We start from the raw sequence: 26,579 nt of genomic DNA, 5'->3' as shown, positions 1-26,579 counted from the left end.
CGGCGCCGGGCGGCGGCCACGGAGGCGGAAGGGAGGCGGAGCGGCCGCCGGTAGTGACGGGAGCGGCGGCGGCACCGCCCCGCAGCCGGGTCCCTGCCGGGATGGGGCCGGTGGAGCTTCCCCCGCCCCGCAGCCGGGTCCCTGCCGGGATGGGGCCGGTGGAGCTTCCCCCGCCCCGCAGCCGGGTCCCTGCCGGGATGGGGCCGGTGGAGCTTCCCCCGCCCCGCAGCCGGGTCCCTGCCGGGATGGGGCCGGTGGAGCTTCCCCCGCCCCGCAGCCGGGTCCCTGCCGGGATGGGGCCGGTGGAGCTTCCCCCGCCCCGCAGCCGGGTCCCTGCCGGGATGGGGCCGGTGGAGCTTCCCCCGCCCCGCAGCCGGGTCCCTGCCGGGATGGGGCCGGTGGAGCTTCCCCCGCCCCGCAGCCGGGTCCCTGCCGGGATGGGGCCGGTGGAGCTTCCCCCGCCCCGCAGCCGGGTCCCTGCCGGGATGGGGCCGGTGGAGCTTCCCCCGCCCCGCAGCCGGGTCCCTGCCGGGATGGGGCCGGTGGAGCTTCCCCCGCCCCGCAGCCGGGTCCCTGCCGGGATGGGGCCGGTGGAGCTTCCCCCGCCCCGCAGCCGGGTCCCTGCCGGGATGGGGCCGGTGGAGCTTCCCCCGCCCCGCAGCCGGGTCCCTGCCGGGATGGGGCCGGTGGAGCTTCCCCCGCCCCGCAGCCGGGTCCCTGCCGGGATGGGGCCGGGGGAGCTTCCCCCGCCCCGCAGCCGGGTCCCTGCCGGGATGGGGCCGGTAGAACTTCCCCCGCCCCGCAGCCGGGTCCCTGCCGGGATGGGGCCGGTGGAGCTTCCCCCGCCCCGCAGCCGGGTCCCTGCCGGGATGGGCCGGGGGAGCCGCCCCCGCCCCGTCCAGCGCTGCGGTACCGGGGGTCGGTACCCGCCCGGCATCCCGCCCGTAACGGGCTGGGTAACACAACACGCTTCCCTTTCCCCAAAATCCTTCTAAACTGTAAGTTAAAATCAAACCCTCCGGCGCTTACTGAGAGTCGCAGCAGCACAGTTTGTAGCCCGGTGCTTCCCAGCTCGGCTTTAGCCCTTCGGTGGCTCCGTGCAGTGGCACAGCCTTTAATTAGGTGGCTGTAGCGGTTTTTGTAATATGAGGCCAAACTGGCCTTAATTAGCAGCTGTGCCACACTTAATTATTGCACTGCATAGAGGAGAAGGAGATGGAATTACCTGGTGAGCCCTCCACAGAGCCTATGCCACCACCTGACAGCCAGAGGACACGATTTACTAAAACTTTGTAGGTATTTCCCCCAATCTGACGCTCTCCTAATGCCACCTAAGGAGCCGCTTAACGCCAAGGCTTTGCCCTAAGCAGCACAAAGCTGTGACCAGCAGCTCGTCATCCAGGCAGCCCGAGAGCCGGAGCACTCAGCCAGCCCCAAGGATGCTGTTGGCACATCCAGCGCTTTCCACAGCACGAATCATTTCATACTGGCATTGTTCTGCAGATTTTCCTTCAGCGCGCTCTCAGAACGTACCACGGGGCCTGTGCATCTTAACTAGTCTTGCAGGGACTCTCTCTGTCAAAAGCTTTCTTAACATCAAGAGATAAAACAGCTTCCACTTAGTTTTCTTTGATCAAAAGCCAAGAGCGTTTTGTCAGCCAAGGCAGACAAAGCGTTTGTAGTGCAGTGTGAGAGCCTGGAGCTAGATTCTTTTACATTTTACCGGTTTATTTTGATGTAAATATAGCGTTGGCTCTAGGAAAGGTGGCATATGCACCCTGCCACCCGCAGCACCGCTGTAAATCTGCACACTCTGCAGCGTCACCGGATTCCTGCTCTGATTTCAGAGGGCAGGTCCAAGGATCTGCTCTTGATCTCAACACCAGCGTGAACTGCGGCTGCACCAACGCATACCACCCGCGGCATGGAGAGGGGAATATATTGTATCATGGCCTGCACTTAAGCTGCACATTTCATCCATAGGAATCCTGAGGTCTCTATAAGTGGTGCAGAAGAGACACCCCCACCATTCACAACCCCAAGTGACAATAAATTGCACCCGTGGGCATCCACACTCCCGGGACAGGCCCTGGCCGTGGAGGTGCTTTGCCCCATCTCCATCGCCTGGGCTGGAGCAGCCTCCTCCCCACAGTTACTTCTCACAGGTATACAAGGGGGATTTTTGTAACTCGCAGCACTTTTAAAGACACTGTGAAAGCCCAGCGTTTGCCTGCAGAGCAGCGGAGAGCAGCAAACCTCCCTCCCCAGGTAACCACCAGCTGGTGCCAAACAGCCCTCCAGCCATTTTCCTCACTGCTAATTCACACGAGCAGAAAAAGGACATTAAAATGCATCACTATTATATGCATTACAATATCATATGCGTTACCTTGAGCTGGTCTCCCAGCATCATTTACGCAGGGCGTACTTGGGTTTAAAGCAGGCTGCAGAATTCAGCCCTGGCCGTCAGAAATGGTGGCTTAACAGGGCAAGTGGGGCTGGAAAGCCAGAGGGACAGCCCTGTCCTGGTGGCTGGGAGCGAGGCTGGACGCCCATGGGCACCACCAGCACCGCACACGCCCTGCCAAGGCTCTGCCGGCCCTTCAGGTAAGATCAGATATTCATTTTGGTCTGAGAAACCGCAAAATAGAAGAATGCATGAGGCCCCTTGAAAAAGTCAGTGAAAGAAAGGAGGTTTCTGTGAAGAACAGCAGTCTGGGCTGACGCCAATTTCCAAACAAGCAGCGCGGAGCGACAGGACCGCGGCTCCCGCAGCGGCAAACGAGCCCCTCGGAGCGGCCCGAGCGGCTCCAGATCCAACAGCAAAGCAAGCGAAGGAAGAAGAGACCTGATGGCTGCGTGTCCAGAGATTGGCCAGGAGTTACTATAACAGCCTCTTAACCCAGGGAATAAGCACAGGAGCCGTTTCACAATCAGCTCACTGTGTAAGGCAGAGTTTCTTATATCTCATTAAAAAAGTCTATTCAAACAAGTCAAACGTGCTGGGTGAGTATGCTAAATAATTCTGAGATTGTTATGATAGGCTCAGTCTATCGCCCTCATAACAAAAATCGCTATTTTCAAGGAAAATGTGGTCCTGAAAGATCTGCTTATCTTACAACTGCAAATTAACTGATATGCAGCTGGCTGAACTTGCAAAGACCTTACACCGAGCTTAGTGCCGATTTTCCCCACTCCACTGCGCGTAACTATGAAATCGCTTTTCAGCTGAGCCACTTTGGGAGTTTCGGTTCCTCCGTGCAAGGAGAACGGCTACAACACCGTGGGGCAGCAGCAGCCGTACCAGCTCGTCCACCCCGGCTTTGCCCGGCAGAGGAGCCCGTCCGTCCCCGGGGGCCGCGGGGCCGGCGGGTCCGTGGCGGAGCTGCGGGGCTGCACATCCCCGGGACGCACACAGCGCAGGGGCCGGCGGGTCCGTGGCGGAGCTGCGGGGCTGCGCATCCCCGGGACGCACACAGCGCAGGGGCCGGCGGGTCCGTGGCGGAGCTGCGGGGCTGCACGTCCCGGGACGCACACAGCGCAGGGGCCGGCGCTGCTCGCTCAGACACGCTGCAGCTGGGCAGGGGGCAGAGACAGGGCAGAAATGCTGCAGGCGCCGGAGCTTGGGAAACCGTGTCCATCGGCAGAGCCTTCCTGGCGCTGCACAGGCGGCTGCTCCGGCGCTCCCCGAGGAGAGCGGGCTGACGTGGTGAGCACGGTCCGTTCCAAGAGTCAGCAACCACCACAGCTCCCGTTTTCTACCCTTCATCCCCCACAAGCCGCTGACCAGTCTCTAATCCCTTTCAGATCAGGGCTGCCAGATTCACACACATCAAACATCTGTGCAGGCAGCCAGCTGTGGTTTTACCGTCGGTTTTCCTTACGAGCACACGTTAAACCCAACACAGTATAAAACCTGTGTTGCAAGAGAGTCCCCAAGTCTCTGAACTCATTCGAGGTGTAGCTGCTGCTCTTTACAACAAGCCTGAGGCTCCCGAACGGCTCTTGCCGGGGCTGTGGTGGAGTTGTGAGTCCCGCGGGTCCTTTTTGGGGATCACCACCAGCCTCGCCATCCCCTCGCGCGCTCGAATGGCGCAGAACACGCAGGGCAGCACGGGGATGGTGGCAGGGACGCTGCAGTGCCAGGACCCAGCCACGGAAATGGGAATTGCTGCAGGCTTGATGCTCCACCCAGCCCTAAAGAGTGAACTGGGCTGGATTAGCGACTCAGCGTAAGTGTGCTGGGCGAGACGTTGTTTCCTGGAGGAAAACAATTTCAGAAGGGTCAGCCATGTCCTGAAAATATGTTGTGCTCGCTGAGCCAAGTGTGATAGACACTTAGACATACGCCATTATGAGCATTCCCCGTACACCTCAACGCAGAGGCAGAAACGTCTGTTACGGCCCCACGCGTGACTGCGGGGCTGCTGCCGCGGGCCCCAAAGCATCTCCCGTGTTCCCAAGGCAGGGACATCCCTGGGGAAATCGATTCCCGCGGGGTGTCCCAGCTTTCATCTCACAGGCAGGCGAGGACTAAACCCGACCGTGCTCATCTGCCTGCAGGAAAACGGCTAACACGCTAAAATAAATGGCACTAATATGCCATATAATTCCCTTTTTATAGGCTGTAATGATACAACGTGGCATTAATTCAACCTGACTCTTTCACTGCACTGGGGCTGTGATACGGAAGGAGCTGCGCTTGGTAGTGGAGAAACAGCCCCCAGACAAACATTTAACTGGCACATCACCCTTGCTCTGGGCGGTTTGGAGTCCCCGCCTTGAGCAATCAATATCCCCAGCCCCACGGGTGGCAGAGGACGCTGGGTCCCCTGCCTGGGGGTCACACGGCCATATATGAGGAAAAGGAGGACAAAAAAATGCCTTAAGAAAGGCCAGGGGACACCCAGCTCTGCTTCCCAAATCAGGCTTCAGGGGCTGCCAAAAGGCTGGTTGGTGCTTCTCACAGAGGGGTCTCCACAGCTGGGTCTGTGCTGCTCCATCTCTGTATTCAAAAAAGAAAACCCAGCGCGTTCGGGGGCCGAGACACCGCCCTGGTGGCCCAGCCACGGCACTGAGGACACGGAGAACTTCCCTTCTGCAGGTTCTTAGCGGCTCTTCCCGGAGCACACGGTGCTCCCGAAACTGTGACGTTCCCAGCACGTGGACCTGGGAAGAGTCACAAACCACCTCCCAGCGGGAAATCCTGCTGACTTGCTGGAAATCCTCATTTTTGGAGTGCCAAAGGCGGGCAGGGGCCGTCGGCCGTCCTGGCAGAGCCCCATCGCCCAGCCCGGCTCCAGCAGCACACCGCCAAACAGCTGGGTTGTCGATGAGCTGCTTGTGTTAGAAACTCTATCATTTACAGGTGCAGACAAAACTCGTGTCAGTGAAGAAAACTCCTCCCAACAAAGCAGCCGGTGCTCGATGGGTGTTTGCACAGGGCTCCTGTCCTGCTTCGCTCTGCCAGCTCAGAGCGGAGGCTCCGCAGGAACACACAGCGAAGGCTCCGCAGGAACGCGCAGCATCCCCTGCGCTGGGGTTTGTGACACGTACCTGACGTCCAGAAAACCACACTAACTGAGCAGGAGAGTCGGCTGGAACACAGATCACAGCCGCTTCAGCGGGTGCTCTCGGCTTGCTGGCCCAGCACACGCTTCCCCTGCAGGGCAAACGCAAATCACAATGCAAAACCAAAGCAAGAGCACGGAAAGGTCCCTCCCCGCCCCCCCGGGAAGGGTTTTGAGGGCACCGTGCTCAGCTCTGCGCCCGAGCCCCGGCGGCTGTGGGGACGGGGAAGCCCTTTGGGGGTTCGCAGAGATTGGGGCACAGCCTGGGTGCAAAGCACCAGCTGGTTTGCTGCCGCGCCGCACGGAGAACGTCCGGGATCTGGCACAGGAGAGGGCGCAGCCTGCGGGGCCGGGGGCAGCGGGGCCGCCGAACTGGGCACCCCCTGCCCTGTTTGCTGAGCTTTTGCTCGATATCCCTTCAAAACCACCTCTGCATTAGGACAGTTGGTCTGTTTCCTAACACATGTATTCCAGCGCTCCTGCCGCCACGGGGAGCGGAAAAACCTTCATCGAGACGCGGCCTTTTTTCAGCGTTGTTAAATTGATTTGCTTTTAAGAATTATTGGGTGGTCGAACCCGCTCCAACTGCGTCTTGTTTCTGCAGAACACTCTGGAGAGGTTTATAGAGATATTAAAATTAAATACGAAGCCACAGAATAAATGGTGCTTCCATCCAGCGTATCTTGTAAATCCCATTTAAATTGTTTCCTTTATTAAATATCCTTTCCTCTTAAAAACGGATTAACTGCTCTCACTGGAGGCTCTGACGGAGAAGCCATCGCATCTCTATAGCAACAAGTGGCACGAACACAGCCCTGGCTTCCACACCGGTGCTCGCCTCTGTGATCGCCACATCGTCCCATCGCACACATCGCCCTTACAGCATTTCCTGTTATTAATTACCTCCTGTTATTAATTACCTTCCCGAGGCCATGACTTTGCGTCACACCAGGGGCTCCTTTGCAAAGCCATGCGGGTCCCGTCCCACGTGGAATGTATGGATGGGGATGTACACATTTCCCAGCGAGGCAGGGAACACCAACCTCGTTTCTCCTGCGTTCCCGTGATTTTGGGCTCTTTGCTTCCCTTTTTCTCAACCACCATCCTCGGTGTTTCCGCGCTGCCCTTGGCCACTGAGCCGGACCTGGACTGGGTTTGGAGCCCTGCAGAGCTCTTGCTGGCGTTTGAAGCATTGCCCTCCAGCCCCGTGTGTACCCACCCTGACAGCACCACAGGGACAATTCACGTAGGAAGGGCTGATTCAGCTCGGCTTCTGGGGTTTGCAGAGTCTCGGTCCCCCCCACCAGCTCCAGCGCAGCCCCTTCCCCAGGCCGGATGGGAATTACCTTTCTGCCGAAGCTTTTATCGCCTCTGCGAACACAGCCACTGTCACCGCGTGGGGACCAGGGAGTGTTTGCTCCGTTATCGTGTCCCGGACGCCCCAGCTGGGCAGGACGAGCCTTTTCCCGGCATCCATGGGGCGAGAGGGGCAGAGTAAAGCTGGGGAATCCCCCAGGTCCCTGGGACAGCAGGTGGCTATGGGGACAGGTGTCCCTTCCCGGGTGGCACCAGCTCTGCCGGGGCTGATCTGTCCCCGCTGTGACAAACCTCACGCGCTGCTCCTCCAGCACAGCCCATTTATCAGCAGCCGCTTTAACGCAACCAAGCTGCGAGCAACCGAGCGCTCCGTCACGTTAACACGACAGCCCAAATCGCTCCCCTCTCTCGGCTGGGATGAATTCTGGCGTAATTACAGTCAATTATAATTAGCGGCATTAAAGCAGCAGTTAAATGTAAACAGGAGCTTGTGGCTTTTGCTCTGGGTGGGAAGACGTTTCGGCAAGTGGAGCGAGTCCCGAATGCCGCTGCGGGTTGGCCTGGCCGGGAGATGCAGGCGGGAGGGGCGCGGTGGGGGACGCGCGGTGGGGAATGCGCGGTGGGAAATGTGCGGTGGGGAACCCGCAGTGGGGGACGCGCGGTGGGGAACGCGTGGTGGGGAACGCGTGGTGGGAAACGTGCGGCGGGGAACGCGCGGTGGGGAACGCGCGGTGGGGAACGCGTGGTGGGAAACGTGCGGTGGGGAACGCGTGGTGGGGAACGCGCGGTGGGGAACGCGCGGTGGGGGACGCGCGGTGGGGGACGCGCGGCAGCACGTGCCGGGGCCCGCCGGACCTCCCCAGCTGAGGAGCTGCTCCAAAACGGAGCGTGAGCCACGAAAGAACAGCCACGCCAGCATCCCCGACCCCGTGGGGAACGGCGGCGGTGACACGGCAAACCAGCCCCTGCTTCCCAGAGCTCTGAATTCCCAAAGCTCAGGAGCTGTCGACCATCTCCCACCCATCCCGTGTGCTCGACCCCGCACCCAAACCTTGTTCCAAAGCCCCTGCGGCACCCCCAGAGCCCCCTTCGCCCGCAGCTCCCGCAAGGCTGGCGATGCTGTCGCCTCCTGGTGTTGTATGTGGGACGAGGAGCTCCACCAGTGACCGTGATCACCGCCAGGTCACTAAAACCAGCTGTGGAGCCACCGCGAGGCCCTCAGCTGGCCCAAGCAGTGGGATTCCGGTGACAACTCGCCTCTCTGTGTCACAGCCGGGCAAGGTCACCTCTGCCAACACAGGGTGCCCCCCCAGGCCAGCGGGACCCCGGTGCGGCAGCAGAAAGTCCCCGGCAGCACCAGCCGTGGCCCCAGAGCTGCAGTTCGCCAAACGCGGGACGCGGGGGAGCCGGATCCAGCTCAGCGCGGCTCCCGCGGGGAGCAGATTTCAGCACTAAATCCAATTTTGTTTGACGTTAATCCCAACTTCTCAGTCCGCCACAGATGATCCTTTTGAGGACGGCTCGCCACGCGGGAGGAGCTGCGGCACAAAAGCTTTCTCTGGGTTTTGGTGCTAATGAAAGCCCTAAGCCAGGCTGGCCCGGGCCGGCGTGGCGCTGGAGCCGCCGGGGCCGTGGGTTTCTGCTCCACTCCCGTACCCACATCACCGATGCCTTGGGGCAGCTGAGCTGCCTTAAATACAACTGGAAATGTTCAAATTGGCTCCTCAGCAAAAACCCAAGGCTGTGGGGTCAGGAATATCACGCCCACTGACCCCACACCAGCTTGCACATTCAAACATCACCCGACGAGCTCCTCGCTCCCTTTGGGACGATAATTCAGTTTAATACACTTCATTATCCAGATGGTTTTCATTCTCAGCCTGGATTCTCTCATTTTTATCCACTCCTCCAGGTCCGTGCCCGACCCGCCCGCCTGCTAAGCTGCGCTTAGCAAAGCTCCTCAGGACCGCGACGGGCGCAGGAAGCGACCGGCAGGGATCGACCACAAACCCCAATCCCACCCACAGGTCCAGCCAGGAACGTCCCCAGGTCCCCGCGGCCCCAGCGAGGTCCCCGCGGCCCCAGCGAGGTCCCCGCGGCCCCAACGAGGTCCCCGCGGCCCCAACGAGGTCCCCACGGCCCCAACGAGGTCCCCGCGGCCCCGGGTGACCCCGAGCGGGACGGGCAGGTGGGGGAGGAGAACAGCGCGGCACCCGCTTGTTTTCTAAATCAATACGATTTTGCAAATTTATTTTTTAAGAATTACTTCTAATATATCTTTCTCACAGAAGGAGGGTATAGGGAATGTTCTCATTCCATCTGTAAACACTGAAATACAGATCTGGGAAACCAGAGAAGAGACACAAAAAAAGTGCATTTTACAAAATTATCAACTAAAATATATTTTACATGTATTACGTTTCAATTTAAATTCTACCGGCTGCATTTTCAGTTTCAAAAAATATTTCCATATCTAATAGATTAAAAAAGCATGAAATATTTTTCATTATGGATAAGACATTTCGATTCATTTACATGCTGTTCGCACAACAGCATCAGCAACCGCGGGAATCTCGAACAATGTTGTTGGCCTGAAGCGGATTCTAACGCGAGAGGATTGGGGATCTGTCCCCTCCCGGCACGGAGCGGAGCCCCTTGGACCCAGGGAGGGACACCTTCCCTTCTGCCTGGGGGAGGCAGGACGGGGCGGGAGCGGGCGGGCAGGAGCAGTGTGCTGAGCCGCCGCGGGTTTGAACCCTCCTGCCGGGGACGCTCAGGGTGGCCCGGCAGGCGGCTCTCGGAGCGTCCTGCGGCTGGTGGCGCTTGGGGCAGGCCTGGTGGCCGCGGGCAGGTCACCGCCTGGGCTGTGCTCAGAGGGGTCCCTGCACGGGCCACGTGGGCACTGAGGGCCCCCAGCCCCTCTGCAGCCCCGGGGGAGCTGCTCTGCTGCCCCAGCGCCCGCCTGCATCCCCTCTGGCAGCGTCACGGGCCACTCTGCTGCCCTTTCACCCCAAAGTGCTCCCGACTGCCACCCCGACACGGCCCCACTGCAGCAGCAGCCCTGTTCCGAGAGACCACCAGTGCACAAGCTCATCGTTACGGAGAAATCTGAACAATTACTTTGACAGTAACAGTATCTTGAGGTATAAATGAAATAAGATGCTTCACCTGCAAATTCTTGCTCGCGTACCGAGGACTGAACCTGCCGGAGCTGGGGGTACCCAGGCAAGAATAGATGGGGCTTTTCCAGCATCCTCTGCACCGCTGAGCAGGAACCACCCAGTGACACCAGGGACACGCGTGCCCTGCGCCCAGATCTTGCATTCTCCTCTCAAGTCATCTTCTAGACACGCTCCCCTCTTTGGTATGTAGAGCAAGTCTCCGGAGAACTCCTGCGTTATCGAGCTGTTTGCAGGGAGCGGGGTGACGCTGCGCGGTCTCCTGGCCGGGCCAGGCCGGCGCGCAGCCGGCAGAGCGACCACCGAGCCCCCCGGCCCCCCGCGCCGGCATCGCCCGCGCGCTGCTCCCACCGCCGGAGCAGGGTGAGCGCCGCGCCGGTCAGCACGGGCTCAGAAGCCCCGAAAGACGGGAAAAACGCAGACCCCTAGTTTCACTGAGCAGCTCCAGCCAGCAGGAACAGGGCCGAGACGGCGCCGATTCTCCTCCTCTGCGTTAGTGCATCTAGAAACGGACTCCCAGCTTGGTGTGAGCGACTCAACGGACTGTTACGCTGTCCTTTGGTTTGCTTTAGAATTAACTCAAACAGTTGGCGTTAAGATAAACGAACGTCTATCTAGGATCTATACACGTAAGGCAAGAGGCAACAATATCTGTGGGGCTCGGGTCGCATTTGTGGACGCGAACCTTTCCCAACGCTCAGTTCCTTTGAGGAGGAGAAAGCCACTTTGGTGAGCTTGCTCGGGGCCGGGCGGGAGAGGCGAGGCTGCGAGGCAGCACGGCGGGGTCGGGACACACCGGGGGGGTGGGTTACATTTTCAAAAGCCAAGAACACTCAAGGGTTTGCCATTTCACCCTCCAGCCTCAGGCTTCTTCACACTGAAGACGTATGGGGTTAAACAGGGGCTGTAAACGACATCACAGGAAAACAAACTGGGAAGAAAGAGTAAACTCACTTCTATCGTGAGAGCCCCCCAAGCTGTCGGGGAAGAGCCATCCTTGGACGAGCACACGCAGTTCTGACCCAGGGAGGCCCCTCTGTGCGCTCCCAGCTCCGGAGCGGCACGGCTGCTGGCACCGCTGCGCGGCCGCGCTGTGCCACACACAGCTCTGCACGCCGCGGCACCGCAGCACGGCTCTCCGCACCGCGGCACCGTGACACCGCGACACAGCTCTCCGCGCCATGGCAGCGCGACACAGCTCTCTGCACCGCGAGACAGCTCTCCGCACCGCGGCACCGCGACACAGCTCTCCGCACCGCAGCACGGCTCTCCGCACCGCGGCACCGCGACACAGCTCTCCGCACCGCGATGCTGAGCCTGCGGTCCCGCCGGTCCCTCCCTGCTCCGCGCTGGAGCCCGTTCCCCAGCCCCAGTGCAGGTGGCAACGGGCAGAACAGCGAGGGGAGGGGAAGAGAAAGATGAGGGGAAAATCAGGGCAGCTTCTTCCCCCGCTGGAACAAAACCTGCTCAAGCACAACCCAAGGCCACTCTGCACCCGGGTGGCTCCCAAAGGAACGGTTGTGTTCTGCAGAAGCTCTCGCGCGCCGGGAATGCTCCCAGTCCGTCCCACGGGACACGGGAGCCGCCCGCGCTCTGCCCAGGGCATGGTCTGGGGCCGCACACGGGGCACGAAAATCCCCGAGCCGGCCCAGCGCCCCAGCATCCCCTGCGCCCTGCCACCTCTCCAACCAGCCATGGCTCTGCATTCAGCTTACTGGCTTTTATCCCCTTGTGAACCCCTCCTAATATTTGCATCTCTAGATACATATATAGATATAGATTTACATATGCAAGTACCTATATCTATATACATATATTTATTTTATACGTATATATTTTCATTTATGCTTTTCGTGAAGTGCTGTGCTTTCAACCGCTGCCTTCCTCCGCAGGGATCTGCTCCCGCGCACGCTTTGCAGTCTGAGGAAAGAGTGCTGGGCACCCTGGTCCGCGAGCGGCACCGGGGAGCTCGGTGAGAGCGCAGAGACCTCCCCGCCCGCCCGCCGGGGCCGCTCGTCCTCGCCGCCGTCCGCCGCACAACGCCGCTACTGCGGGTTCTTCAAGATGCGCCCGTGTCTGAAGTCGTAGACGTGACGACAGAGGAAAACCAGCTCGGGGTCCGTGTCCTCGGGCACCTTGCGGTGCAGCGGGGTGGAGTACTCTTCCGAGGGAGGAACCATGATGGTCTTCCTGCCTGGGATCCCTTCGACTCGACGCTTTGCCAAGGCACAAAATCTGCAAGGCAATGACAGGAGCAGTTAGTGCGGGCTGGTTCACCTTCTGTGTCAGAAGCCCAGGGTGCGGGTGGCGGGGCAAGGGGAGGAGCGCAAAGGAGAATTAAGCTTGGCTCAAGAGGAGGACGTGAAGTAGCGATCACTTTTGATCCCAGCCTGAACCGCAGGAAGCAGCACAGCGGTTTCTATTTGTATACTGGTGGGTGCTGAACAGTACAAAAGGTGTCTGCAATTAATCAATCCACCTTGCTTTTAGTACTGTGGCCTCATTTTTGTTAATTAGCCCCAGAAAAGGCTTACGCATCAGGCTGTTGTTTAAGCAAACGAAGAACTCCGGATGCCTTCAGCGAACCTTTCCCAAAGGTGACCTTACCCACGGCAGCACAGGAAACGTTCCTGCCAGCAGCTGCTCACAGGGCTGGGCTGTTAGCAGGGACGTGAGCTGTTCGCAGCCAAAGCTTAGGGCTTGTTTTATGGTTTGCTGTTTTGTTCATCTGTTTGTTTTTTTAGTTTTCAGAACAACAAACAAGATTCAGCTTATGAAGAGATTGTAAAACAATTTGTCTTTAGAAATTCTAACAGCAGAGCACTCGGCCAGGAGCCCGAGGACCAAGAGTGCACGAGCGCCCAAACATCCCCACTGCGCTGAGGCTGCACGGTCAACAACGCGCACCAAGCACAGCCACAGGGATTTAAAGCGCTATTTCACATTATGGATTTGTGTGTCCATTCAGCCCCCAATTTCATTCTGCCCTGCACATCCACCCAAAGGACGGCAGCCTTGAATGGGGTTGCTCGGAAGTTCTTAGTGACAAAGTTTCGATTGGATCAGCAAGAGCTGAACAGTAAGAGCCGGTGTCGCTGCTGCCAGTGACGCTGCTGCCAAAGCACCCGGATCCGCGGGCACAGAACTCGTGCCTCGTAGCGACACTGACAGGAGTGACAAGCGGCTTGCGTGGGGAGCTCTGGCACCCCATGTCCCATAGGGGACGGATGTATACGATCATCTCCTGCTTTCCTTTGGCTTGAGATCCAAGTGATGGGTTCTCCTGCACTGAAGCTGTAGTACCAAGGTCATAGAAGTGCAAACACCTGTGAGCCTCTTACAGCCTCTGTATTACACAAAACAGACCCGTAACGAATCTCACGTGGCAGAAGCACTCACAGGCGGTGGTGAGCAAAGTCTGGAGGGCTGGCAGAGTCCTGCGGGTGCTGCCTGGAATGGCAGGAGCGCCAGGGGCCGAGCAGCAGGTTAAGAGCACCACCTACCTGCAGTACTCTGCAAAGGTCAGCACGTAGCACTTCTCCTCGATGCAGGCAACACTGTTTTCGTCCTGATGCCGAGATGCAAAGATCTCATTCTGCAAGAGAAGGCAGGAGGAGGTCACCCAGCTGGCCAGGAGCCGCGGGGAGGTGGGACCAGCTCCACAGCCTCACCCAGCACCTTCAAGGGCGTCTATCAAAACCTGCTCATTGCAGATACTCTTTACAGGTAACATTGCACATAATCCAGACGCCTCCCAGGTGTTTTGTGACCTATTTGTAGTGTGCACCAGATATATCTCCCATCATTCAGCACTGCCCGGCACACAGTGTGAGGCCAAGTGTCCAAAGCCCACGCGTGCAGGCGGTGTTCCGCAGCACCGGCGCAGCTCCAGCGCCCAGCCTCCCTCCTCCGGGGACAGCCGCCCCGACGCCTCCGGGACATGAGCTTCGCAACGCTGCGCTGGGAAAAATGAAAGCAGCGTTGCGAAAGGTGTGTTGTGGTGCCTGGGGATGGCAAGGACAGAGGTGAGAGGAGGAAGGCTGAGTCCATCATGGCTCTGCAGGGCGCACAAAGAGAAAAGCCCCTGCGAGAGGCACCAGCGGATGCCACGGCTGGCAATGCAGACCAGCCAGAAAAGCCCAGGAGCCCGGAGCGCTCCCAGCCCCGCAGGGACGTTCTGCGTTCCCGTCCCCCTTCCTGGGCTGCAAAATTCATTTGTACAGCTGGGAGCTGACATGGAGGTTGAAAAGCACTGCGCTGCCTTTACTGTGACACACGACCAGTCTTTCCAATCCATCTCTACATCAACGCCAGAGGAATCCCTCCTTTTCCAGCCCTCTCCTCATCCCAACTCAATTAGAAAGGGAAGTAGCAACAGCCTTTTTCTCCCCAGGTAACTGATGAAACTTGGGGCAGGACAGGTGAGATATGGGGCAACCCAGAGCCATTTGAAAGAATCTCAGGTGTGGTCAGATCAGCAAAGACGATCTCTGGGAACACGGATGCGCTGCACAAGGCTGGAAGCGATATGTGCGGGTTTTGCCCCTGCTCGCGGCAGGGGAGCGGCCTGGAAGGAAAGGGGCAGAGAGGGTCAGCGTCCGGGGACGTGCTGCGTCACAGGACCCGAAAACGCCACACCTGCATCACAGGACCCGAAAACGCCACACCTGCATCACAGGACCCGAAAACGCCACGCCTCGCTCCTGCACGCTGAGCTTTTGGTCGGCTCCTTCAATCAAAACTGAGTCATCTCTGGCAAGCCCGTCCCAGCTACTCAGCCCCAAGAGCACACTCTCGTTTGAAGTCTTGTGCAATTAAGCAGGTGTGCAAAAAACTGGCTTAATGCCTCCTGGCCGGGTTACTGGTACACTCTCTACAGTAAAATGCAACTGGATACAGTCACACTTCATTTACGGACAGGAAAGCGATAAAAGTACCACATGTCAGGTTAGAAACTCACCTGTGCCCTGCCAGTCGGGCAGGTACAATTCCCCACCATCCCCCAGTCCTGCTCTCGCCCCTTCCCGCCCCTTCGGTTTAAAAATGTCAGGGGGAAAGAAAGGAAAAAGGCACCAACTATTTAGGTGCAGTAAATTCTCCATTCCCAGTTGAAAAGCAGCTTATTCTGTCACCCTACACAAGCCCATGCAAAGCAGAGCAAGGCATGAAGTCATAATGATTCACACATTTTTCCTTTTAAAAAGCAAACTCTATTACACTGGCACAACATCCCAAGTCAAGCTTTAATTCTGATCATAGATGTATCCAGGGGGAGGATGACGGACCCACGTCTCCGCACAACGCAGATTTCTGGAGTTTAAGCAGCAAATAAAGGGATTCAGGCCGAGACGGCAGCACAGGACAGAGACCCCCAATGGCCTGCACAGCCGCAGCAGGTTTTGCACGAGCTGCGCGTTTCTGGGTGAATCACAATGCCCTTTTTGGAAAAGCATCCCATCGCCATTCAGTATAAACTCACGCTTCCTCACTCCTGAGGCAGCAGCCAAAACAACTTTTCACTTGATATGCAGGATTTTTTCAGATTAAAGGGAGAAACACTAAAACCTAACAGAAGTGGCCACGTAAAGAATGCAGCAGCTGCTGTTACAGCCCGGAGTTTCCCCACATGACAGTAAACTGGGGAAAAGCCCATCTGTAGGACACTACCGCATCTGGTAACAGCTGCAGCACAGCCACGAGACAGCTCTGTTAGACTCAAAACATGCTCAGCCCCAGAGCCTGTGGCCGCCGGGAACGCGGGGAGACGCTCAGCTCAATCGCCTTCCTGCGGAAACACCGACGCAGCAGGACGCCCCGGCGCCCGTTCCAGGCGGTGGCCTTACCTGGTGCATGCTGGGGTTGCGGCCGCCCTGCGTGTGCTCCGGCCTGTAGTACCACAGCAGGCTCATCATCAGCTCCCCTGCAGGAAGGGTTGGGAAGATACATCAAGCCTGTTTTCTTGTGCTTTCCCCCAGTATCCTGCTTCGTCCTCCCGCCTCAGCCCTCTGGCTCCCACAGCGCCCACGCACAGGCAGCTGTGCCGTGATCAATATTTCATGCTGAACTAGGTGTCCTTTTGTTACAGCAAGAAGCTCTATGAAGTCGGTCACGTTGCTGTTCTATTACACCCTCACCCCCTTCTACTTGTGCTACACTATCACAAAGAGGTCACTTAGTACGAAAACCAACAAAAAACCTCCCAAATCAAACATTTCCATCTGAAAAAAATATCCACCCAGACCACAAGCTGAAAAAGATGCTCATCCAAGCTTGTTACTTGCAGCATTAATGCCCAGGTTAATGCCAGAACTGCTGTTGCAGGATGACATGGTCAAGATGGGCCTGACCACACGGTGCCCGCTTCTCTTACACACAGCCGGGTCTTGTTGTTTGCTTTTCCCCCTCCTCAGCCTGCCAGCAGCAGAACACCCGGCAGACCCGCAGCTCCCCTGACCACCGCCTCCTGGCCCCCAGCTCACCCTCACCTGCTGAAGCAGAAAGAAAATCATCCTCTTTTGGCACGGTACCTGTTTTGGGGTCTTCCCACAGCGCCGATATCTTGGCAACATACGGCATCGATTTCTTCCGGGGTCCTGACTTCAAGAGGACGGTGTCTCGTACCCGGATAATCTCCCCATCTCTCTCCACAGCCTGATAGCTCTTGCGAACGGCCGGCTCCGGTTCGTTCTGTAGCATTGGAACACACACAGAAATACAGCACCCTGAGCGTACAGGCAAAGAGCGAGTTTATTGCTTGCCGCCCCAATTCGAGGCTCCTTTGGCCTTGCTGCACATTTAAAAGCTGCCGGAGCCCTCTCAGAGCTACGTGCTTCCGCTGCCAGAGATCTCCGAGGGACGCCCAGCGGCGTGAGACCGCTTGCGGCATTCCTGCTGCCACCAGGCTGCTTTATAACCGCAAAGATCGGGTCAAATGAATTAATTTTCTATGGGTGGGGTGTTCATAGGTGAACAAAGTCCACTGTGGAGCAGTATCCAAGTGCTCACAGCTCACACGTGGCTGTCACATTCAAATCAAGCAGAATACAACTATCTCACCTGCGCCTCCCATTTGCAGAAGCCAGTCTCTGCCCCCAAACACAACAAACCGACAGCATAGATGAGAAATCCCTGAAGGAGCGACTGGCCGTGCTACCGTCTAAGTGACAAGGAGGAGGACATTGGGTGCTGGAAGAATTCCAGGATGCTGTCTCAGTCCTCTGTGCTCTCTGGGAGATCCCTGTTGATGAACCACCTTAGGAGAGCTACCTTAGGGACAGCCACTCCTTAGAACGAGGCTCAAACACCCCTCATTTTCTCCAACAGGTTTCCCTAACCCGGGAGGAAGAAGCCAGGGCGATCTCTCCATAGGATGGGCTCACACGTGGAGCAGGTGCCACCTCTGCAGATGCCGGAGCCGGGAGGGTTCATCGGCACGGCATTTCAGCTGATGCTAGCACGGGAGCAGCAGGTTTTCCTTCCTTTCCAAACAGCCCCTGCAACGTCACACCAGAGTGCACGAGAAAAACCAGCCACCCGCAGCTCGGCCTCCAAGCCCAGCCAAAAGGCACCACCTGCTGCTCCCATTCACAACGTGCCCAAGGGCTTCTAGAGGCACCTAGTGGGCATCTCCACCTTGAAGCAAGACCCAAAACGCTCTCAAGCCTTCACGATCTCAGTCCCCTGAAGATGCATCAATGGCCACAGCCGCACACACCCCAAACCCAGCTCTGCAGACACCTACCACAACGTAGACGGCCTTCTCGCAGGCCGTGCCCACGGGGATCCAGCCGTTGGTCGCCCTCCTCCTGCTGATGCGCTGCTGCTTGGGGTGGCCATGGCCCCCGGCCGCTTTGCTGTCGGAGGCGTGCAGGCAGCCCGTGGTGTTGCGGAGCCCGGACTTGGAGCCGCTGGGGGGCTTGGAGCTCTGGGGACACTCCCGGGCCATGGTCTGCGGGTCAGAGTTGGGGGTCTGCAGGTGCGGGACGGGCTCGGCGGCCGGCGGCACGCTGGGCACGGGGCATCCTGAGAGCGGGTGCGCAGGGGACGCGGGGTGTCCTGCCACCGGCAGCGTGAGGTTCAGCTGCTCCAGGGACTTGCAGCCTTCTGGGGGAAAGGAAGAGAAGAGACACGGATCTCATCTGAAATACAACTCCACGGTCGAGACCGCCCCAAACTACCAGCGCTTTCCCTTGAAATTCCCTTTCTTACATTACAGCAGTAAAGACTCTTCACGCTGTAATTTCATTTTGCACTGTCACTGGAGTCTAAAAGCAGAGCTATTTCTAAGCCTGCGATGCTCCAGTGTGCCGCTGCCGATGACACCGCACTACAACACACCGCCCGAAATCCCCCAAGTAATGCCAGCCAGTAACACACAGAAGGCTGGCCAGTGTCCAAGGCAGTTCCAGCCTGTCAATATGTATAAAAGAAATAAAAGGCATATCAAAACGATGGGACGGATTAAGCCACGCTAGCAGAAGCAGCCAGCTTCTTTGGAAAAGCTGAATTCTACTCATCAGGGAAAACTGAGAAGATTCTCCAAATTAACTGCAGAAACATGAAACAACAGGGAACAGAACCCTGTCAGCTGATGCACGCTGCTGCCTTCAGCAAAACCCTGTCCCCACAGCAACACCTTAACCACAACAGGCTAGGAAATGGGCTGACGCTGCCTCCAAAAGCATCCCCGAACAGCTCCAGGAGTCCCAAAACAAGCCCTCAGCCCCGCCAATGTGTCCGGCAGAGCAGGTCGGGTTTGAATTCCCCCCGTCAGCAGGAACAAGCTCCCACAGCCGTGCACAAGGCAGCGCGAAGCCTGCGCTGGGGTGAGCGCAAGGGCAGCTCCGGGCAGCCTCCCCGGGCGTGTGCTGGCACATCTGCGGGGCTGCGCTGCTGCAGAGCCGCTGAAAAAAGTCTGAAAGTGAAAAAACACCGGAATAATTGCCGCGATCCCCTCGCAATAACAGGAACTTTTGCCTGCTGCCTCCCCCTTGACCCTCCCTAAGAGATGCAGCAAAGCTGCTGCTGAACTGCAAGCGCGAGGGCTGGGCTGGACCATCAGCACCCTGACCGTGAGCAGGCAGGCCGCCAGGCGCAGCTCAGGGACCTGCCCGGCGCGGAGGCGCGGGACCCGCGGAGCAGTGAATCACCTCTGCAGCGCGTCGCTGCCAAAGCAGTTTGGAGCTCCAGGTGAAGGGGAGGAAGCCGCACACCAAGCCGTGCTGCAGGCTGGGCGGTGGCGCAGAGCCGGCCCTGCTGGGACCCTCCCGCGATAAATCATCTCCGCAGCGCTCCCGTCCCATCCCGCCGCCCGCTCCCGCTCTGCACACCCACGCATGGGGAAAGCAAAGCCCGCTCCCGAGTGCAGCGCACGCGGCTGCCCCGGGACAGCCTCAGCCTCTTCGTACCCAACACCGACAGCTCCATACGAACGTCTCACACACCACATAACACAAGGCAGGGACACGCCGAGCTGGATGCTCTCACACCAGTGCGCTCAGGCGGGAGCCTGCTGCTTCCAGCCAAAGTTCGCCTTTAATTCACTAAAATAACCCAGCCGAGCGAAGGATGAGGGTTCAGAGGCACACATATATTAAAAAAGAAATAAATCAACTCCTAAGCATAAGTGCCGTTAATATTCTAGGAGATGTCCTTATACACTTCAATCCGCAAAACAAGGTCTAAATTATTCCGATGCTGTAGGCTTCTAAAGCCAAGCTGCCCAGAGGAGGGAAATCAGGATCAGTGAAACGTTTATACTTTACAGAATGCACCAGATCCAAAAAACGTGCTAGAAAAAGAAATGATCTTGCCACTTGCAGACCCACACTGAGAAGGATCTTAGCAGCGGGGTGACACATCGCCAGGAAATACACGTCCCTGGGAGCAATCCTGCCCCTGCCAGCACCCGAGAATCACCCAGCTCGCCGGGAGAGCCGAGCTGCTCCGTGTGCGCCGCCCGCACCGCTGGCTGCGCCAAGGCGGCGGCACCGGCGCCGCCATCCCAGAGACACCGGCGTGGGCTCGGGGCAGCGCACGGAACGCCGTCGGACCGGAACACGGCTGTCTCGCCAGCACCCAGCCTGACAGAGCGCTGAAGCCAGCACTGAACGCTGCCGCAGGAAGCGGCACCGGGACAGCGGGGATATTTAGTGAAAATGGAAATTATACTTCAACCAAACGCTCCCGAGTTTCAGCAGCTTCCTAGAGCGGGAGAGGCCAAAGCCTCGCTCAGCCGGAGTGCTGAACCAGAACTTACCCACCTACCCGAACCTCTGTTTGAGGCGGGCAAGCGCTGCCTCCTTTCGAGTCGGACACGTGGTTAACGGGAAGCCCGATATTTACACTAACAACAGCTGAAGCAGCGGCCTCCTGTTTGCTCTTGTACCAAGTACTGGTGTCTGATAACCCCCACACAACCAGCTCAAATATTTCAAAAGATATTTTTGAACAGCAAAGGCAAAGCTCGAAGATAAAGCACATTGGAGGGAGAGTCTGAACAACTGACAGGGGACAGAAGAGAGCCAGGCAAATAACTACATCACTTATACCATCACCTGGTCCCGTTTCAACGCATCATTTTCAGACACTGTTTAAGAGCAAAGACGGGAACACTACCCACCAAACCAACAGTGCACCCGGGATGCCGATCGCTGCAGGGAAATTGAAGCATCGGCCCAAAAAGCAGACGCAAACTGAATTGCTAGGCAGCCCCGCCAGGTCAGATCTAGGCAATTCATGAAACTGCCTTGCACGGGTGAGGGTCCGATAACCGCGGCACTGCCGGCTTCTTCCCGGCGCTGCGCTCGGCAAGGGCGCTCGGCCCCGCCAGGAGCCCTGTGGGACCGGGTAACGCGGCCCAGCGCGGCTCAGGCACCGCGGCACAGCAGGAGCCGCGCACAGCACCGGGGAACTGAAACCCACTCGTTTTATGCAGATCCAAGCTAAGCCGTTAGCTCCAGCACGGCAAGTCATGAGTCACCTCCTCACTGCCCAAATCCTTTCACCGATTCTGTGCTTTCCACACCAGTAAGACTTTGCAGTGGGAAAAGCCCTCAGGGCTAAAAATGGGGGAAGGGGAGGCGAAACACGGATTCTTTCTGATGTGCAGTTCGGCTGCCAAGCGAGACGAGCCCGGCACAAGGGAGTTTGCCTCCTGGCAACGAGACACCTTCGTTAGCCACCGCGCCGAACCAGCCCTCTTCTCCTAGGAACGCCCAACGAGGTTTGCTCGCACTTTGCACCTTACCTGCTGCAAAAGGCATTTTGTAGGGGTAGCTGTTCCGCCCGGCGTGCACGCCGCCCAGCCGGCCCTCCGGCACGTGCACGACGCCGCAGACGCTGTAGCTGCTGATGGCGGCTCCTTCTCCGCAGCAGTACGGGGAGTTACACCAGTGGAGCGGCTGGAAATGGGCACCCGACGGCAAGGAACCGGGCGAGACCAGGAGCCCCTCGCAGGCGGCGGATTGCGAAAGCTCGTCCTTGGGGTAAACGGAGCAGTGAGAGTAGCCACTGTATCCACTTTGGCCATAATAAACGTAAAACCCGTTCAAGGGAGTCAGATCCGAGGACTCATAGAGACAGCCACAATCCGCGTGGTTCCCAGGCACGGGCAGGGGAGGGAACTGCTGCACGGGGAAGGAAGGCTGGTGGAATTCCTGCTTGGGGGTCGGGGACTTCTCTCCAGGTCTTCCATACTCCGGCTTCATGGAGGCTTGGCCGCCCATGAGCAAAGGCAGTCTGTGGTAGAACCCCTCCGCGCTGGCGTAGGAGCTCGACAGCGACTCGTACGGGACGGGCTCCGCCGTCCCATAGAGCCTGGCCGAGTCCCGCTGCTCTCCTTTCCCAAAAGCACCCAGAGCAAGTCCTCGCCAGCCGGGCTGAGCCTCCATTTTTAAGCTAGCCAGCTCCTTCTTGGATTTGACACAATTCTTCCGGCCGGCTTTGGCCCATTTGAGCGTGGCTTTTGAACAGTGGTTTTCGGACATGCCCTCTCCGTCCGATTTGCTCCTCTGCTTGAGGGGCTGCTCCTTCTCGTGGGTCAGCTTCAGGAAGGCCACGGCGTTCAGGCTGGCCAGTCTCTTTGGGGTGGGGTGATAGGAGACGGCACCGTCCTCCCTCTTCGTCCCATCATCAAACACCTCGTCCAGTGAATGCTCACAGCTATTGCATTTCTGACCGGGCTGATGCCGGGTTTTGCCTTTGCCTGTTTTCGCAGCTGTTTTTTCCAGCGCAGGCCAGTTGTCACCGGCTTTGCAGTGCAAGCCCTTAACGGTACAGTCCCCACCGGCTTTCACAGAGTCTCTGCGAAAGCGCCTGCCCGATAACAAGCCATCGTCCCGTTCAAAAAGCAGGTTGTTGACGGCCTCGGCGTTCAGCGAGGCCAGCCTGCGTTTCCGGGGCTCGGAAGGAGCAGCATCAAGGTCTTGCTCTGTCCCCGGGTAATTTATTGTGCACTTTTCCCCAGATGAATCACTCTTTCCTGCTCCCACAGGCTGAACTTGTTCGGAGAACAAAGCAGGTCCCAAGTTCTCCATCCAGCTGGGAAGGTCCTTTTTGTTACAGCTCTGGCTCTGTTTTGACAGAGACCCAGCCACATCCTCCAGCCTGGTCAGGAGCACTTTGCAGGTCTTTTTGTTGACGGCGGGGAGCAGGCGCCTCCGCAGCGGGTACGTCTTGCGCACCTCGCGCAGGTTCTTGCTTTTGCTCGTCCCCACAAAGCCGCTCGGGCAGCTGGGAGCCTCGGGGGCGCCGCCGTCCCTCTGCTCCCCGCGCTCGGCCGCGCTCCCGTCCATCCTGCCGCCGCCCGGCGCCGCCGCAGCCTGCCCAGCAGAACCCGCTGGATGCTTCAGAAGGAAAAGCTGTTTCTTCCGGGCATGCGTCATAGGATCAACGTCCAGTGCTGAGAAGGAAGAGAAGAAAACACCTATTAATATCACCGAGAGGGACCCATCTCCTCACAGAGCACCAACCGCCAATTAGGAAACATTTGGGGAAGCCTGTTTCTATACAGAGTAGAGTCTTTTTGGGTGATGGCCAGTTAAGCCAATTAAGAGACAGGATGCAATGAGATGTGGTTTAATATTAAGCCATAGAACACAACAGTAATGAAAAGCCAGGCGGTGGCGGCACACGGCACAGCGGCTGGAGAAGCGGGGCAGGGGCAGCAAGCCGCCCCACCAGCCCCAGTACGGCCCCGGCACACCAGATCTGCTAAAGCTGATCGAGGCTGGTCCAGGGCGTCCAGCAGAAACAAATCCCAGGTACTCGACTGCTGCGTGTTGATACAGGCAGGCTGGTTCATTGGCGTTTTCTGAAATAATTAGACAAAGAAAAATAAAAAGTCCACCTACTCATGTGAAAAGTAAACTCGGTCTATTAAGCAGAGATCTGCCAACATGAATAAATTAAATACATGCAAATCTCTCTGCAGGTTAGAACCTGGCTACTCGCGGCTGTTGTCATTCCCTACAGTTGCATTTTTTAAACGCTGTGGACATTAAAGAGCCCATGAGCAGGCTCGGCAGGCCCCTGCGGAACGGGGCAGCTCTGCAGCCTGGAGCAGCACACGCTCCCTGGAGAGGCTGCAGGGCTCATGCCAGGAAAGGACACGGGTGGGCGATACCTACCTACAAACACGAAAACATCGGCTAACTGAGCGACAGCGGAATGGATTTAATTAAGTCTGTATCTGAGCATCGGAAACAGCAGAAAAGGACAATTGCTCTCATAAATAACAAGAAATGCAATAGTCAGTGCTTTATTGGCACCAAAGAGGTGGTCTCCGCATTATCGTCACCCTCGGAGCAGTTTGGCCGTCCCTGCGATCAGGTATTGGGCTGGAACCCCCTCCACTGACACCATCGACGCTGCTCTGACACTTCCAGTCTTTTAATTAAAGCTCCTACTGCTTTGCAGTGATCAGACAAAGCTACTGAATTACAAGAACTGTTCATTTGATATGGTTTAATCAAGCTGATAATTAGATTATCTATTTGAAATAAGCCCAATGTGCTTTAATTGACTTGCTTATATATGCGTTAACTAAAAGAAACTTGGGAACTGGAAGCCGGTGTGGTTTGCACGTGGCTTTTCTAAATGTCAGACTCTTCCCAACACGTGTGGGGGTAAGCGACCCCTCACACCCCATTACACACGGGGTCCAACCGAGGGGCTCTGTGAGGAGCAAACATTTCTATATATGCGTGCTTTTCTGATCAGAAAGCCAGGTTCTGGAGATTAGGATGATGCTCATCGAGTCAGACAGACAATTTCCTCCAGAACTGGAACTCCTGCACGGGAGGCCAAACTGCCCACAGGCAGCTCTGCCGGCTGCTAGAGGGCTGTATTGAAATCCTTTAAGTAGCAGCAAGGACACCACCAGCACCATCCAGCACGGGACTGCAAACGGCCCCAAATCCAGCTCCACAGCAGAAACACAGGACAACGTGCAAATACGACCAAAGTAACTAAAGCAAACACAGAAGTCAGCGTTACTCTCAAAAACCTCTACAACAGACTCCTTGGCTAAACAAACAAACCCCAAACTAAACCAACGACCAGCCGTCTTTCCCCAACCCCTCATTTCGGAGACTGAGACACAGTCGTCCTTCCAGATCACACCCCACTGAAAACCTCAAGTCCAAAGCCAGGTGAATTCTGTTTGTTTTCAAATGCACAACTGAATCCTGCCCGCTCTGTGCTGGCTCAATATTATCAGTATATTATCGGTGGAAATAAACCAATTGCGAGTGGAACAGTTACAAAGCGTGGCTAAAAAGGTTCAGTTTGCAGACAGGGAGCCTGCCCGTGATATCACCACAATAAACCACCACCATGACCCACAGAGCGGTTTGTAGAACCTGGAGCACTGATTAACATCCCAAGTCCTTTTTCTGATACAACACTCTAACGGAGGTGAGAACAACCAGGTTCAGCATTCGTAATTAATCCTGTAATCTCAGAGCCGTATGCCACAAGAATTTATCACAAATTATTGTGAAAGATGAAGGGAAAAGATGCTGGAGTTGGCTCCATATCCCACAGAATCCAAGCGCAGCGTTTTAGATCAGCTCCTCGACATGTGTTTGGGAGAAGCTCCCTCCCCTCTCCCCACAGCCGCGGCTGCCCGTGGAACGCTGTGCGCTTCCCGGTCCCCGGTGATTTGCCGCGCACGGCGCACGAGGAGCCGGGGAGGACTCGCGGTGCGGCTGCTGGAGCGACGGCAGCGCCAGCTGTGGGAGGTGTTGGATGGGCACGAGGAAACAACCTGCTGAACCGCACAACAAGCACACACTGAGCAACAGGCACTGCACACCTTACGCTACGGCTCTGTTGAACACAAGGCACTGCTGGCACTGCCACCAGGTCCTCCCGTGCCTCCGCCACCACCTGCACCCGCGGGCTGCTCTGCGCAGGGCTGCTCCTGCTCATCCACGTCCCAGCGAACAGCGCAGCCTGACTCACTCCCTGTCCCCCAGCGACCCCTTCTCCGGCACACAGAAGCAGAGCTGTTGAGGGCTGCTCAACAGCAAACCCTCTGACAGCCAAGCGCATCCCGCCGCAAAAGCAGAGTCACGCGGGGTTTACTCACAGCAAGTGTTGTACGGCCAGCACGGGAGGTGCCAGGGCTCTCCGTCCTCCTTCCACCTTCGGATTGCTTCACAAAGCAAAGAAGAAAAACCAGCTGTGCCCACAAGCCTCCGAGAAATCATGAGAGAATCTGAAGAACCGAAAGCAAAGACACTTGAGCCAGAACCACCCATCTCCCGCCTGCAGCTGAGGAACCGGATTAGCAGTGAGAAGACACTGAAGTGTAACTCTATCAGAAATGAAACAAGTCCAAGGAAGCAGCTTGGTCTAACCAGCTGCGTCCGGAGCCCCCGAGCACTTTACAGCTCTTGGAATTGCTGCCTCCTTCCTCAAACCAGACTAGTTCTGAAAAACCCTCTTGACAGCTGTTGAACCCAAACCAGAGCAGAATAAAGAAAAACAGTAAAAACCAGCACCGGTCCAATTTTCTGCTAGGAAAAAACTACTACCCAAACAGCAAAATCAGAGGAGAGTTAATGCCTCATTAGTAGGAAAATAAGCAAGTGTGTTAACAGCTGCATTTTCTGTAATCACGCAGCTGCAGCATCTGTCTCTCCATCTCTCGCACTCCATCGCAAGCGAAATCAGAGGAAACTAGTCTGGGACTATCCATTCAAGCACCATTTCCCTTCCACAGCTTCGCTACGGAGCTGCATTCATTCCGAGGAGATGATGCACAGAAATGTAAAGCTTTTAAAGCTCCTAATCCATGTGCCACTTCAGGAATATACAAAGAGTTACCACAACACGAATCTTCCTGTGTGAGGCATCGTTTTGTCACTTTCAGCCCTTGTCTACTTGCAGAAGTTATATCCATTTAAATTGGCACAGCTTACACTATGACAACAGCCCTGTAACTGTGAGCGTCTGGAGGATTGGCTCCCTTCTCCCTGCTGCTTTTACAGCAGAATCATTCTCAGCG

At 57.2% G+C, this 26,579-nt stretch overlaps 1 protein-coding gene across 1 annotated transcript in view; it reads right to left on the bottom strand.

Moving 5' to 3' along the window:
* Nucleotides 1-9,114: 9,114 nt before the first annotated feature.
* BAHD1 (bromo adjacent homology domain containing 1) overlaps nt 9,115-26,579 on the bottom strand; it is a 33,847-nt gene continuing 16,382 nt past the window's right edge. Inside the window, exons 2-7 of the mRNA XM_082059120.1 lie at nt 21,315-22,967; nt 17,808-18,169; nt 16,594-16,753; nt 15,910-15,986; nt 13,570-13,661; nt 9,115-12,301 (exon numbers count right to left, since the gene is read on the bottom strand). Of these exons, the coding sequence (XP_081915246.1) occupies nt 12,112-12,301; nt 13,570-13,661; nt 15,910-15,986; nt 16,594-16,753; nt 17,808-18,169; nt 21,315-22,950 (2,517 nt within the window). The 5' untranslated portion in view covers nt 22,951-22,967 and the 3' untranslated portion in view covers nt 9,115-12,111. The remainder of the gene's footprint in view (nt 12,302-13,569; nt 13,662-15,909; nt 15,987-16,593; nt 16,754-17,807; nt 18,170-21,314; nt 22,968-26,579) is intronic.

The sequence above is a fragment of the Streptopelia decaocto genome, assembly GCF_964273445.1.
Source record: "Streptopelia decaocto genome assembly, chromosome: 7".
In the NCBI taxonomy this organism is placed as follows: domain Eukaryota; kingdom Metazoa; phylum Chordata; class Aves; order Columbiformes; family Columbidae; genus Streptopelia; species Streptopelia decaocto.
The sequence above is the reverse complement of the archived record's forward strand: the minus strand, read 5'-3'. Positions and strand labels throughout refer to the sequence as shown.